We start from the raw sequence: 16,024 nt of genomic DNA, 5'->3' as shown, positions 1-16,024 counted from the left end.
TCAAGTACAGCCTCCTCTAACTGAGAAAAAAACTTAGTGTTATTTGTCAGCACTTTGAAGTCTCTCTCTTATGAAAAGATGATAGGGAATGCAACAAAAAATTTTATCGACATGGTGATCTCTGGAGAAATTATTGAAAGTGCCATAAAAAATGGTAAGTTGAAAGGAGAAAAAACTAAGAAGGCATCAGAAAAGAAAGAAATTGAAGCTCAAGCTGTGAGCTTTGATAAACAATAATTCAGGGGTTATCAACCCTATCCACCCTAAGGTTACTCTCTATACTATCTTACTGTGAATAATGCCTCATCCTACCCATACCAGCTAGTTTCACAACTACCTTATTCATCCACATACCGGTTAATTTTTAGACCTCGAGATCTTACATATAACCTTAACATTCAAGCTCTTGTAAAAGCCCAAATTCGCCCTACTAACCCAGTAAGTGATTCACGAGAGCAACGGATTACTCGAGAAAAACTTGTATTTGATCCAATTTTCTTGACTTATACGGAGTTATATCGAGAACTCTATAATAGCCATTTGATTGCTCCCAGCCATGTGGAGCCGCTCAAGCCACCCTATCCTAAATGATATGATCTTACAGCCTACTGTAATTACCATTATGGAATTGTTGGTCATTCTACTGAAAATTGCACTGCTTTAAAGTATAAGGTGTAACAGTTGATCAATGATGGAATGGTAAGTTTTGATCAAGAAAAAGTAACAACATCTAATGTTAGTGGCAATCCACTACCAAATCATAATGTTAATGCTCTGAGTGAAAATCAAGAACACATTGGTCAGAAAGGGTCCGGAGACTCACAATGAATTAAGGGGCAAGATGTCAATAGAGATTCTTTACCAGATTACATAGGGGAACAATTTTGGAGAATAGAGATAAGGCTGGTTGAAAGTTTTTTTTTCATTTTAAGATTTCTTTTAGAGTAATGTTAGGTTTCTTTTTTGCAATATGATTTCACTTGTTATCATTTTAATAAAGGCAAGTTAATGCATTTCATTACATTTTCTCTTTCACTGACCATTACTCCATGCTTTGTTACCTTTCATAAATTTATATTCCCATTCTCAAATTTCAGATGATGAATATTTAGACAATGATAACAATAATTTTGAGATTTAATTTTGAGAACTCATTTACATTAATATGAGGAGATGATTTGAGCAAAAAAGTAAGCTGTTACCAGAGGTGAAATAGATATGTTTTGAAGATGTATAGGTTCATGAGCTTTGTTCAATACATGATGTTCAAGAAAGGTATTCACAATTGAGATAAAAAATGACCATATTTCTTTTTTATTAAAAAAATCATTTATTGTTACCCCTTTGAGCCTATTATGATTTTTTTTTTGAAGAACCCCAACCAAGGATCACCCTCTACACTGGGGTGCATTTTTTAAATATATATATATATCATAAAAGATCTCAAAGATGAAAAAAGAGAAAAGCAAAAGACAAAATAAATGTCACACATGATTTGGGATAAAATAATGAGAATCCTTTGTGTGAGAAAAGAAAAAGTAGTGAAATGATGTGGGGGCAAAATGCCAAGTTATATCAAATGATCCTTTGGTCTTGAACCTTTTTAATACATGTTTTGAGCCTATTATATCCATTTCTTTTATGACCCCTCACCTTAACCTACATTACAACCTTAAAAATCCATTTGGATCAAGTGTGAATGCTTAAATTAAATGATCATATATTGGACAAAGACATGTTCATGATAAAATAATGGAATCATGCTACATTACTCTAAATTTTGATATGTGGAAGATATCAACAATGGATGAAAAATAAAAAAAAAAAAAAAAAAAGATGATGAAAAAATAAAAAAAAAGTAGAGGACAAAAGAAAGAAAGAAGAAAAAATGGAAAAAAAGATTTAAATTGAAAACCTGAAAGGGTGATTTTGGTAGAAAAAGATCTAGGTCAAATAATTCACATAGATGAAAGATCAAAGACATCTGAAGATCTCTCAAAGATTGGGGCAAAGTTCACCAAGCTCAAAATGACTTCAACAGTAAATGAAATGAGTTTTTAAAAAGGAATCTTAGATTAATGTTGAGAATTGTCTGAATCTTCATCGTTTGGACATACCATTCATCCCAATGACATGTATCTAATTTATTTCCTTTCCCATTTGTTTTGTACCAAAATAAATCTTCATTGATTATCTTTACTATAATTCACCTTGTGTTCTCTTATTGTTACATCCCTAGAATAAATCAAGAAAATGTATGAGTACATTATAATTGTCAAGAATTGAAATGATGATGAATGAATGACAATGTGCATAAAAAAGTCTTGCATTCCTTTAAAGAAAAATTTAAGATGATGGTGGTAACAAAATGAAGAAATGGTAGAAACCTAAAATAGATGATTTGGAAGGATATATGATGTGACCAAGTGGAGAATATGATGATGGATTGGATAATAAAATGAAGATGGGGCAAATCTTAAAAAGTGGTATAACCAAGTGATGAGTACAAAGATGAATTGGTCGTTATGACTTGCAAGTTATGATTGAATGATGAAAATAATCAGTAGACAAAGTTTGTTTTGGAATGGTTAATGCTGAGACACCTATGAGTAATGACCCAGTGATGGTGGATGAAACTTGTTCTGAAATTTGTTAGTGCTGAGAAGTCCATGAATGGTGGTCAAGTGATGATCGATTGATGAAACTTATTCCAAAGTATTGAGAAACTGAACAAGGAAGACATGCGAAATGGTGAAGTTTTGAGAGCCATATTACCATAATTATTTAGAATTTTGTGACATAGACATCTGCATTACATGCATCATGGGGGCATCATTGCTTGAATAATACATGCACATAATTCGATGAATTAAACTTTGTTTGGACATGCATAGCACTATGAGAATATAGGTTACCGCATTTGCATAATTAAGAAGGCATTTGCATCTTTGGTCATAACATTCATTCATGTAAATTTTTGAGTCACTTGAAAAAAATTGTGAATATTTTGATGAGAATTTTTAAGAACTCAAATGAGAATCTTTGAGGAGTGAAACCCTAAAGTTCGTCGAATGTGAATCTTCGAACTAGAATGAAAAGTTTTAAACTTTTGGATGTGAATCTCCAAAATACAAAGCTTGAACTTTTTGGATATAAATCTCTAAATTTTTTAAATGAGAACCTTTGAACTTAGATGTGAAACTCTAAGTTTTATTGCTAAGCTTTTGAACTCAAATGAGAAGCTTTGAATTTTTGGATGTGAATCCCAAGCTTGCCAAATGTGAACCTTTAAAAAGCCTTGAACTTTTAGATGTGAGCCTCCAAAATTCAAATGAGGATCTTTGATGTGAGTCTTGCAAGTTGTAAATGCAAATCTTGAGATCTTGCAAATTTAAAAGAAACTAAAATTTTGAGAATCAAATTTCAGTAAATTCTTACGAAGTTGGAAGGTTCTTGTGAATCTGAACCTATGAATGTTGAACTCAAATTGTGAATCTTTGAGTTTCCATTACAAAATTTCTTCAATCATAATCTATAACTCCTTTGGACATGATTGTCAAGGAGCAATTTACTTTTCAAAGTCGTGGTGCCTCTGTTTAGAGGAGCAATTTATTTTCCAAAGTTGTGATGCCTCTATTTAGAGGAGCAATTTACTTTCCAAAAGTTGAGGTGCCTCTGTTTAGAGGACCAATTTACTTTTCAAAGTTGTGGTGCGTCTATTTAGAGGAGCAATTTACTTTCCAAAAGTTAAGCCTCTGATTAAGAGAGCCATTTACTTTTCAAAAGTCATTGAGCTTCTGATTAGATGAGCCATTTACTTTTCAAAAGTCATTGAGCCTCTGATTAGAGGAGCCATTTACTTTTCAAAGTTGTTGAGCCTCTAATTAGAGGAGCCATTTATTTTTTCAAAGTTGTTGAGCCTCTGATTAGAGGAGCCATTTACTTTTCAAAGTTGTTGAGCCTCTAATTAGAGGAGCCATTTATTTTTTCAAAGTCATTGAGCCTCTAATTAGAGAAGCCATTTACTTTTCAAAGTTGTTGAGCCTCTGATTAGAGGAGCCATTTATTTTTCCAAAATCGTTGAGCCTCTGATTAGAGGAGCCTTATTTATATTTCAAAAGTCATTGAGTCTCTGATTAGATGAGCTTTGTTTATGTTTATCAAAGTCGTTAAACCTCTGCTTAGAGGAGCTTTGATTAAAATTTTAACAAAAAAAAAAAACAAAACAAAAAAAAAAAAAAGCAAAAACAAAAAAGTGTCAAGTTGAGTCTTGAATGGGTTTCTACGTCTTTGCACAATTCCTGCTTCAAAAAAAAAATGCAAAGAGAGGCAGTGTAGACACCCTATTTAGTCTGGACCCAAGCCCATTGGGCCTGATCCAATAGGATTTGGGTCTAAGCCCATTGGACTCGGTTTAGGATCCAATTAACTGGCCCCAATGAGCTTTTATTTTTATTTTCATTATTTACTATATATATTTTTATTTTTATTATTTTTTTATCTATTAATATTTTTATTATTTATCTACTTTTATTATTTATTTATTATTATTTATCTATTTCTTTTATTTATCTAATTATTATTATTATTTTTATCTATTAATATATTTATCTTTTTATTTTGATTAATTTTCGATTAAGATTAGGATAAAAAATTTGGAATGAATTTGGCTGTGATTTGAGAACTAGCAGAGTTGGGATTGGATTCAAAGATTGAATCCAAATCCCAAAAAGAGTTGGGATTGATCAGAAACTATTCTGATCAATCTTTATAAATAGGTGTTGGAAGAATAGAAGAAAAGACACAGAAAAACACAGACATAGAGAAGAAAATGAAGCTAAAAAAGGGTTTTTGTGGGTTAGAATAGTTCTAGGAATCGGTGGGAAATTTTTGAAAAATTTTTTCTGTGAATTTTTTTCTAAAAATTTTTGAAAAATTTTCAGATTCTGGTTGAATTTTTTGGTGAAGGTTGAATTTTTCGATGACTTTTTCGGTCAAGTTTGAATTTTTCGACCAACTTCTCAGTTTTCGATGACTATTTTCAAAAACTGATCAAGGATTTCAGTGAACTTTCGGTGAAAAACTCAGATTTTGACGAAAATTTTTAGAATCCGATGAGATTTAACCGGAGTTCTTCGTGGTTTAGAGAGAAGGGAGAGGAAATGAAGGGAAAAGAGAGAGAGGGGAAGAGAAATCTGCTGAAAAACAGGGGAATTAGCCTTTTTATACCTATCGAAAACGACGTCGTTTTGGTGTTATTGTTCCTAGAAGATCCGCACATTTTGTCAAGATCCGACCCGACCAGAGCGCCAACCTACTTTCGACCCGCATCTCCGAGCCGTTAGTCGAGCCGAGCCGACACCACCAAACAGCGTCTCCGAGCCGTTTTTCTTCCTCAAGTCGAGCCGAGCCGAGTCGAGCCACTAAGCCGAGCTGTTCCCAAGTTTTTTTTTTGTTTTATTTATTTATTTTTTATTATTATTATTATCTATTATTATTATTAGATTAGATTTGTTTAATATATTTTTTTATTTTTATTTTATTTTATTATTTTATTTTCTTTAAATAAAATTCAAAAAAATATTTTTGAGGAAAAGTTGAAAGTATCAATTTTTCTTGAAAATAAGCTTTCTAAAAAGGATTTTTGAGGAAAAGTTGAAAGTATCAATTTTCCTTGAAAATAAGCTTTCTAAAAAAAATATTTTTGGAGAAAAGTTGAAAGTATCAATTCTCTTTAAAAATAAGTATTCAAGATGGATTTTTGAGAAAAAGTTGAAAGCATCAATTTTCCTTAGAAACAAATTTTCAAAAGTGAATTTTTGAGGAAAAGTTGAAAGTATCAATTTTTCTTAAAAATAAGTTTTCAAAAATGGATTTTTTAAGAAAAGTTGAAAGTATCAATTTTCCTCGAAATTAAAGTTTTCAAAAAATATTTTGGAAAAAAATTGAAAGTATCAATTTTTCCTATACAAAAGCAATCATTTTTTTCTTCCTTTTTATTTTTTTGAATTTTTTTTAATGTTAAATAATCCGACGACGGAGCCTCTGCAAGTGAAACAATAGTTTTCTTGCATACTCTGGAGGTGAGAGAAGTTTTTTAATTTTCTGCTAAAAGTATTATAGTCAATTGAGAATAATTTCTAATAATTAATTACTTGGTAAATTTTTAAAGCTTATTGGATAACACAAAATTAAGCTGGTACCATTTTTTGATGGGTGTTGTGAGGGTGTTATAACCTTCCTCACACGTTACCGAACTCCAGAACCCTGTTCTGGTTAGTAGACCCAAACCTATTCTTTTAGGGACCCTTAAGCTTAAGTGTTCCTTAAAAGGATAGATACCTTAGGTGGCCAATCGCACATAGATAAAAAAGATTGGTGGCGACTCCTTCAAGTCAATGTCTAGTGATAGATCCTCGGATCTAGACGTTATGACAAGTGGTAAAAGGGTCAGTTAAAAATTTGAAATCATTAAAGTCATAGATTGTTGAAGAATGATGTAGGTTTTCTAAAATTAAATCATCGATGCAAAACAAATAACTAATTTTGGATAATTGTAAATAAATTACTCTACATTTCTATTAAATTCAATCATCTTTTTAATACGCTTACAAGATAACTAATAGAGTAAAAAACTCATACAGTTAACAGATAATGAAAAAGTGAAAAAAGTGACTAAATATTAGAAATCACCTAACCACGTATAACAATTACTATCATATATATCTTAAAAATCAGGACATTGAGCCCAAACATGAACTCAATTTTGGATCATTCTTCAACACTCCCTCTTGATTCAAAATCACATACTCCAAGATGTAATTTAAAATAGAAAAAATTTTCTCTTGAAAGTGCTTTGGTGAGAAGATCTGCTAGTTACTTGTCCGTTCCATAATGCTCTATTTTGATTATGCCATCTACAACTAAGTCACGAATAAAATCAAAATGAATATTAATGTGCTTTGTTCTCTCATGAAATGCCAGATTTTTTGTCATAGCAATTGCTAACTTGTTGTTACAAAAAAGTTTAGTTGCTCTATGTTAAACTTGACAATGATTTACGAGAAGTCTTCTAATCCAAATTGGTTGACAAGTTGCTGAATTTTCTATTACATACTCAGTTTTTGAAGATGATAAAGCTGTTGTAGCTTGTTTCTTTGAACTCTATAGGATGGCACCTGATCCAAGAGTGAAAACAGTACTTTTTTTATCATCCAATGAACTTGCCCAATCACTATCTGTGAATCCATATAATCTAAAGTTTGTAATTTGCTAATACCAAATCCCAAAATCACTAGTTCCAGCAATATAACGTAAGACCTTTTTTGCCATTTCAAGATTATTTTTTGTGGGACTTTGCATAAATCTGGATATTACACCAGCAGAAAATGTAATATCTAGTCCAGTATGGGTAAGATAAATCAAACTTCTTACTAAACTTTTAAAAGTCTTTGCATCAGCCTTTTTTAAACTATCTTCAAGTTGTCATTTCTCATTCATGTTCATGGGTATGATAGCTAGATTGCAATTGAGCAAATTAAATCTTTTAAGTAGATTCATTACATACTTCCTTTATGAAATGAAAATTCTATCCTCTCTTTGCTTCACCTCAAATCCTATAAACTAATTCAACAAACCAATGTCTGACATCTTAAATTCTTTTATCATGTTAGATTTAAATTTAGCAACAAGAGAATCACATGAGCCCATACAAATAATATTATCAAACTAAAAGCAAACAATTATAAGATTATCTTTTCTTTTCTTCTTCACATAAACAATAGGCTCATTCTCACTCCTTATGAAGCAATTGTGACAAAAATAGCTATCAATCTTACTATACCGAGCTTGTGGTGCTGACTTCAGCCTGTAAAGTACCTTCTTTAGCTTGTATACTTTTGTCTCTTTACCTTTGATCACAAACCCTTCAGGTTGACTGATATACATCTCTTCTTTCAAGTCTCCATTTAAAAAGGCAAACTTGACATCAAATTGATAAACAGGCCAATGAAGTTGTACGGTCAAGACTAAAATAATTTTCACAGTTTTAAATTGAGCAACTGGAGAAAAAGTTTCTTTGAAATCAATACCTTGTTGCTGCGAGTATCCTTTCACCACCAACTAGGCTTTATGCTTTATATGGTTCCATCAGCGTGGTATTTTGTTTTGAATACTCATTTGAGGCCAATTACATTTTATCTTTAGGTAGATCTATCATTTCTCATGTTTCATTCTTCTGGATTGCCATTATCTCTTCTTGCATTGCATTCTGTCATTATTCTTAGTTTGTTGCTTCTTTAAAAGTTGTAGGATCTAAAACAAAGAAAACAAATTGACAAGTTTTACAAATATCTTTCTAAGTTTTAAACTTTCTTGGAGGTGTTCAATTTAATAATTCTTCTAAGAAAGATGAACTGCTATGTTGTGAGGTTAGGGGTAAGGAGTGAAATGAAGAAGTTGGTGAATAAGAATTGTTTGGAGAGTTCGTAGGGGTTGATTCAACATCTACATTTGTTGTATTCTCACATGGATTCTCACTTTCACTTAGAATCATAATTTGAGTTGTCTCATTTATGCCATTTCGCTCCCAATTTGTATATTCATCAAAGACCACATTTGTGCTAATAATCACTTTGCCACTAAAAGGATTATATAGACAATATGCTTTGGATTGAATGCAATATCACATAAAAATGTTTTTTTTAGATTTTTTTTCAAGTTCGTGACGAGCCTAAAAATTAACTAAAGCATATGTAACATAACAAAAAATCTTCAATTGGCTTACCATCGACCTTGTACCTCTTCAAGCTTCATAAGGTGTTTGATTGAAGACTGTTTTTGTGGGAAAAAATTTTAGCAAGTAAACAGCAGCTACCATAGCTTTAACCTAAAAATGATTCGGTAGTCCTCTCGCTTGTAACAAGCTTTTAGCCATTTCCACAATAGTATGATTCTTTTTTTCAGCTATATCATTTTATTTTGGAGTGTAGGGTGCAGTCAATTCCCTATGAATGCCACTTTCCTAAAAAAAAAAAAAAGGTTAAACTCATTAGATAAAAATTCTCTTACTAGATTAGTACAAAGAGTCTTTATGAAAGCTCCATTTTTCTTCTCTACAAGAGCTTTGAATTTTTTTAAACTCTCAAAAGTCTCTAACTTATTGGTTAAAAAATAAACCTAACTCATTCAACTACAATCATCAGTAAAGAGCAAAAAATATTTACTCCCACCAAGTTATGTAGTTCTTATAGGCTCACATAGATCAACATGTATCAATTCATGGCATTCAGAGGCTCTCCATGACAATCTATTTGGAAATGACTTTTTTGCTTATTTCCTATAAATATACCCTTCATATAAATCAAGAGATCCAATTTGAGGCAATTCGAGAACCATACCTTTCTTACTTAGTAACTGCAAGCTTTTGATATTGAAATATCCATATCATAGATGCCACAATTTTGATCCTTCCTGCTAACAATAAGAGCTTACTTTTTCATGTTAGAAATTTTAAGTGGAAACATCTTATTTTCTGTCATATGCATATTCAACATAGGTTGCTGAAATTAATCCTTAATTACACAGACTCCATTTTCAAACACAATTGCACATCCTCCAACCATTAATTATCCAACATTCAACAAACTATGCACCTAATTAGAAACAAAAAAGACATTAGAAAGTAATTTTATTTTACCATTGCTTGCCTCTACTGTAATGGTACCTTTTCCTTTAACGTGCATCTGCTTGTTATCCCTAAGTCTGACTTGCAACTTTTGTGACTCATCAAGATCCTTAAATAACGATCTATTAGAGGTCATATGGTTTGAGCACCCACTATCCATAAACCAAACATCATTTGGAACTTCATTAGTAGGTAAATTGGTCATGAATAACTTTTTTTTTTTTTTGCTTTTTTCTTTCACATAGCTCACTTGGTTTTAACAATTTGCCTTTACATGCTTAAATTTTTTACAATTGTAACACTGCACAACGCTTTTGTTCCTTTTTTGCTTACCAACAGATTGTCTCTTTTGTCCATCAGAATGGCTTGCAATGACTTCTCATTAGTTTTCTCCCCTTTCACTTGAAATGACTTCTCATTAGTCTTCTCTTGTTATTAGTTCAGTCTTGCTTCATGAGCTTGCAAAGAACCCATTAGTTCATGAAAAAGTAGACAAATCCTTAGACTCTTATATTGTAGCAACTATATGATCAAACTTTGGAGTTAGGCTTCGTAAAATTTTGGAAACAACAGTCTCATTAGTAATCTTATTACCATAAGATCTTAATTGAGTAACAATAAAAAATACTCTAGAAAAACAATCTTGCACTGTTTCCTTATTTATCAGCATAAAAGTTTCAAACTCATGCCAAAAAATTTGGATTTTCACAGTAATAACTTTTGAAAAGCCTTGAAACTCTTTCTGCAAGGTTTCTCAAGCTTCCTTTGAAGTGTTGGCTGCAATAATTCTAGAGAAAAGTATCTCATGAACTACCTGTTGAATGATAAATAGGGCTTTAGAATATTTTTTATTGTTGTCTTTCAACTATCCTTCATCATTATTATTCTCATCATATCCGGTTACTACAAAATTCCAAAGATATTGAGATTTGAAGAGTGTTTTCATCTGAATGCTTTAAAAGTCGTAATGTTTGCCATCAAAGATGGGAATGAGAGGTTGGGCTACATTTAAACTGCCATTCGTTGCCATCATTGACAATTTAGCGAATACAAAAAATAGGTAAGGATCTTAAAGCTTTGATACCAAAAATTTGTTGGGGAAAGATGTAGATTTTCTGAAATTAAACCACCGACGCAAAAGAAATAACTAATTTTGGGTAGTTGTAAATAAATTACTCTACATTTCTATTAAATTCAATCAACCTTTTAATAGACCTACAAAATAACTGAGTAAAAAACTCAAACAATTAACAAATAATGGGAAAGTGAAGAAAGTGGCTGAATATTAGGAATCACTCAGCCATGTATAATAACTACTACCAATTATTTCCTAAAAACCAGGACATTGAGCCTAAACATGAACTCAATTTTGGATCACTCTTCAATATAGATGATAATAGGGATTGTTTGGGGATGGGAACGATTCCTTAAAGTACGAGTTGAAATGATGTCATCATACCTTTCAGAAGGTTCTTAACCCTAGCAAGATAAGGAGGAAGTACCAACATATGGGGTAAACTTAAGTATAAAAGGCTACCAGGGTTTTGCTATATATGCGAAATGCTAGACCATACAGAAAATGAATGCCAATGCACATATAGTGATGGAACAAGAATGGAGAATGAGAAGTAATATGGTGACTGGCTGAGACCATTACCAATAAAAAAAGAATATCGATAACTTCAAAGCGAGGCCGAAAATGTGGTAAAACAACAGAAACCTAGATTGGTGAGGAGTAAGATGAGCCATATGACGATGGTGGTGGAGATAGAGGACGATCTATGGTAGGGGTCATGAGCGACAAAAGCAGTTCACAGCAATCTAAGCACGTAGAGGAAAACATGACAAGAATATCGAGACTAGTTAATAAGATATGTTTAGCTAAGGGGATAACAGCCAAGATTGGAGGTAAAACAAATGCTACAGATATTAATGAGAAGGTGGATTCTACATGGGAAAAATTAGTAGATCAAGGTGTTTCAAAGGAAGATGCACTGAATCATGCACAATCGAAACCTGATGTGGAAAAAATAATGGTATGGAACTCGTGTCGATGTATTAGGTGGGGTAAGTCTGATGTAGCAAGTGGTTATAAAACATGTGATGGGAGATAATGTAGTCAAAGAAAGGACAAGCTAGAAGAGAAGAGCCAAGCATGTAGGAAACCAACCTAAAGGAAAAGAAGAGCCACTATAATGGAAGGGGGAATTGATTATGGAGCAATGACAAAAGTTAATCAAGGAAAGAAAAAAAGGATTGAAGCACACCAAAATGAAGGAAGTTTGCATGAAATGGAGGAGGCTAGATGCTAGCCCCATGGAAAGCCATAAAGTGCCTATCATGGAACTACCGTAGGCTTGGGAACCCACATGTAGTTCGAGCCCTTTGGCAACTGCTGAAGACAGAAGCTCTCTATGTAGTATTTCTTATTAAAACAAAACTACATGCTAGGAAAATGGATCAAATAAGAAGAAAACGTGGAATGACGTCATGCTTCAGCGTTGATGCTATTGGCACAAGTGGGAGATTGGCAGTGTTATGGAATGAGATTAACCTCCATTTGTTGAGCTTTTCTAAAAACCATGTTGATATGGAGATGCAGCACATTGGAAGATCACAAAAATAGAGATTCTTTGGGTTTATGGGGAACCTAACACGAGATGGAGGTGGCAATCATGGAGTGTTCTAAGAAGGTTGGCAGCTCAATGCAAAACACCTTGATGTGCATGGGGGATTTCAATGAGATCATGTGGTCATATAAGACGTCAGGGAATTGTCTTAGACGATAATGACAAATGGAGGAATTTTGGACTGTATTGCATGAGACAGGCCTTGAAAACTTAAGGTACAGGGGTCAGTGGTACACTTGGGAACGAGGTAATAACCCGTCAAACAATATGAGGAAGAGGATAGATAGAGGCGTAGCCAACCAAGCATGGGGCCTGTCATTCCCACATTTTACAGTCACTCATATTGTGTCAGCTGCGTCCGACCATAATGCTATATTAATCAACACTGAAAATAGCCAAAGTTTCAAAAGGAGATCAGTGAAGAAGCACAAATATAGGTTCGAAAACATTTGGGTGAAAGAAAGGGAGTGTGAAGAGATGATCGAAGAAGCCTAGGCAGAAAGTAGTGGGGAACACTTAAACGAAAAACTGGCTTGCACGGGTGAGAGACTCATGAGAGACTCATGAGATGACACCAAAAGCATTTTAGAGGGTTGTATGAGAAATTCAAAAAGCTTACAAAAGATTTCCAACAGCTAAAAGAACGAAGGCCGAACCAAGCAAACTTGAAACAGATGAGAGTGGTTCGAGAGGAGCTGGATATGGCCATCGAAAAAGAAGAGTTATTCTGGGCACAAAGGTCACAGATTGAATGGCTCAGAGTGGGGGACCGCAACATGACTTTTTTTTATGCAAAAGCCAAGCAACGTAGAAAGTGCAATATTATAAAAGGTTTGGAGGATAACATGGTTGAATGGTGTGTTGAGGAGGGGAAGATCACAGAAATTGCCACTCATTACTTTTGAGGCTTATTCCAAACCCAAGGACATGGAAACATGGAGGAGATCCTAGAAGCATTAAAAAACCGAGTGTCCGATAAAATGAACGATCTTCTACTAATGGAGTTCATTACTGAGGAGATCCAGACTGCCATAAAACAGATGCCCCTATCAAAAACTCCTGGACTAGATGGTATGTCTGCATTATTTTACTAGAAATTTTGGCATTTAGTAGGGAATGATGTAATTAAGTTCTGTCTTTCATTCCTTAATGGGGAGGGTAATTTACGAGAAGTCATTCATACCAATGTAGTTTTGATCCCTAAACTGAGAGACCCTAGGAACATCACGCAATTTAGACCCATTAGCTTTTGTAATGTGTTATATTAGATTATTGCTAAAGTGTTAGCAAACTGGCTAAAATGTGTGTTTCCACATTGTATAAGTGAGTCTCAGAGTGCATTTGTCCCTGGGCGACTAATCACAGATAATATTTTGGTTGCGTATGAACTTCTCCATTCTTTAAAAAAAAAAAAAAGATTGACAATATGGATATTTTTGCTTTGAAGCTTGATATGAGCAAAGCTTATGTTACAGTAGAATGTGATTTCCTAAAAAATTATGGGTAGAATGGGTTTCAGGCCTAGATGTATACATTTTATAATGCAATGTATCACAACTGTTTCATGCTCGATTATTTTAAATAAAAGTACCACTGACAAATTTTGGCCATTAGGGGGTTTTAGGCAGAGAGACCCTTTATCCCCATATTTGTATTTATTATGCAGTGAAGGATTGTTAGCTTTGTTAGCCAAAGCTTCGAGAGAGGTCTAACCATGGAGTCCAAGCTAGTTGCAATGGCCCCGAGTGACTTACTTGTCCTTTACAGATGACAGCTTATTGTTTGCTAAAGCAACATCGAACGAGAGCAAGAAGGTGAAGAGCGTGTTACAAAAGTATGAAGAAGGCTTTGGACAGTAGATCAATTTTGACAAGTTAGTATTTTAGATCAATTTTGCACAAAAACAGGACAAGCACAGAAAGAGATCCTTAAAGAAATGTTTGGAGTGGAAGCCACAGTAAATCTAGAAAAGTATCTTGGGCTGCCATCAATGGTGGGGAGGAATAAAACAAGAGCTTTTAGGGAGATGAAGAAGAGAATCAAAGCAAAGATGGAAAGGTGCGGCAACAGGTGTCTGTCATAGGGTGGGAAAGAAGTCTTCATCAATCCAGTTTTACAAGCTGTCCCAACCTATTCAATGAATTGTTTTATGCTACTAAAAAGCTTGTATAATGAAATCAATAGCATAATTGGTAAATATTGGTGGGGACAAGGGACTAATGGGAAAGGTATCCATTAGCTTAAATGGAAAGAGCAGTGCCTACCAAACTCGAAGGGGGGCTTGGGTTTAGAGAAATGAAGGCTTTTAATAAGGCTTTGCTGGGAAAACAAGGATGGAGGCTTATTTCTAAACAGGACACATTAGTAAACCAAGTCCTAAAAGCTAGGTACTTCCCGAATACGTCGCTTATGGGATCAAGGTTGGGGCATAACCCCTCACTCACTTGAAGGAGTATATGTAGGGCTCGGGAGGTTTTAGCTAAAGGGCTATGATGGAGGGTGGGCAATGGGAGGAATATTCACATCAGGGAGGACAGTTGGCTCGTAACAGCATAGCCCTTCAAAGTGCAAACACCGCGTGGAGAGGTTCAAGCAATTATCATGGTTGAACATCTAATGGGTCACCAAGGCCGGCAATGGAACACAGAGCTTATCAATGGGATATTCTCACTAGGAAAGGTGGAGACAATATGCGCAATACCAATCAGTTTTCTGGGCAGGCTTGATGTTCTAGTATGGCACCATGATAACAAAAGGGAATACATAGTGAAAAGTGCCTACAAAATGTTGATTGAAGAATGGTAACATAGAAGTGATGGAAATGGACAAATGAAATGTAATCCAGAGACGGCGTGGAGAAAACTATGGAAGGAAAGCGTCCACCCTAAAGTCAAAATGTTAAACCGAATGGGGCATGTGGCACTAGCATAGCGAATGGGGCATGAGGCACTACCAACAATGGTAAACCTTAACCGAAGGGGTTTAAATGTAAACACAGCATGCCCAAGGTGTGGGGAAGTTAACGAATCCATGTTGCATGCAGGACTTCAATGCCCAGAAGCTTTAGGGGTATAGAGGCACCTAAAATTGTATCAAAATGATTGGAACAATCTCACTGATATTGCAACGTGGATCACAAATGCATGCAATAACTTGAAAGATGGGAAACTGGAGCTTTTTTTTTTACAGCACTACGAGGGATATGGGGAGAACGCAACAAGGAAAAGCATGGAGAACAGAGGAAACCACCACAAGCAACAGCATGCTTTATCCAACAGTATTAACACAGAATATGGGATGTGTCAAACGAGGAAAGAAAGCCAACAGCTACTCACATAGCAGTGGACCCAGCCGAGAGAAGGGTTGTTTAAAATCAATTTTGATGGATCCTTTGCTCATCAGGAAAGAAAATGAGGAGCAGGAATTATTATTAGAGACCATCAGGGTGCTGTCCTTGGGGCCGCAGCAATTCGGATAAGAGCAGTAACTGACCCTTTTCAAGTTGAAGCTACAGCAACGGTGATTGCTATACAGTTTACCCAGGAAATGGGATTCACCAAAGCCATGCTTGAGGGAGATTGTTTAGCAGTGATTAGGAAACTGCTTTTAACATTAATTGATTAATAATCAATACTATATTTTATTATTTTTATTTCATTTGTATATACTTTGTTATATATATTCTCATTTATATTTATTAATTAATATA

General features: G+C 34.2%; 1 protein-coding gene across 1 annotated transcript; it reads left to right on the top strand.

Moving 5' to 3' along the window:
• The first annotated feature begins 12,480 nt into the window (after positions 1–12,480).
• On the top strand, positions 12,481–13,220 carry LOC149514224 (uncharacterized). The gene is made up of 2 exons (XM_089745713.1): positions 12,481–12,752; positions 12,905–13,220. The coding sequence occupies exons 1-2, from the start codon at positions 12,481–12,483 to the stop codon at positions 13,218–13,220; spliced, it is 588 nt and encodes a 195-aa protein (XP_089601839.1).
• Positions 13,221–16,024: the final 2,804 nt, after the last annotated feature.

Source organism: Durio zibethinus, chromosome 16 (genome assembly GCF_047325235.1).
Source record: "Durio zibethinus cultivar Kanyao isolate XHJ-2024 chromosome 16, ASM4732523v1, whole genome shotgun sequence".
Lineage (NCBI taxonomy): Eukaryota > Viridiplantae > Streptophyta > Magnoliopsida > Malvales > Malvaceae > Durio > Durio zibethinus.
This window is presented reverse-complemented; position numbering and strand designations above follow the sequence as displayed.

Excerpts from the sequence above, each read along its gene's own strand:
- LOC149514224 (XM_089745713.1), top strand. The coding sequence starts at position 12,481 with ATGGAGGAATTTTGGACTGTATTGCATGAGACAGGCCTTGAAAACTTA. Across the intron at positions 12,753-12,904 it reads GTGAAGAAGCACAAATATAG|AGGGTTGTATGAGAAATTCA; the intron begins GTTCGAAAACAT and ends AAAGCATTTTAG.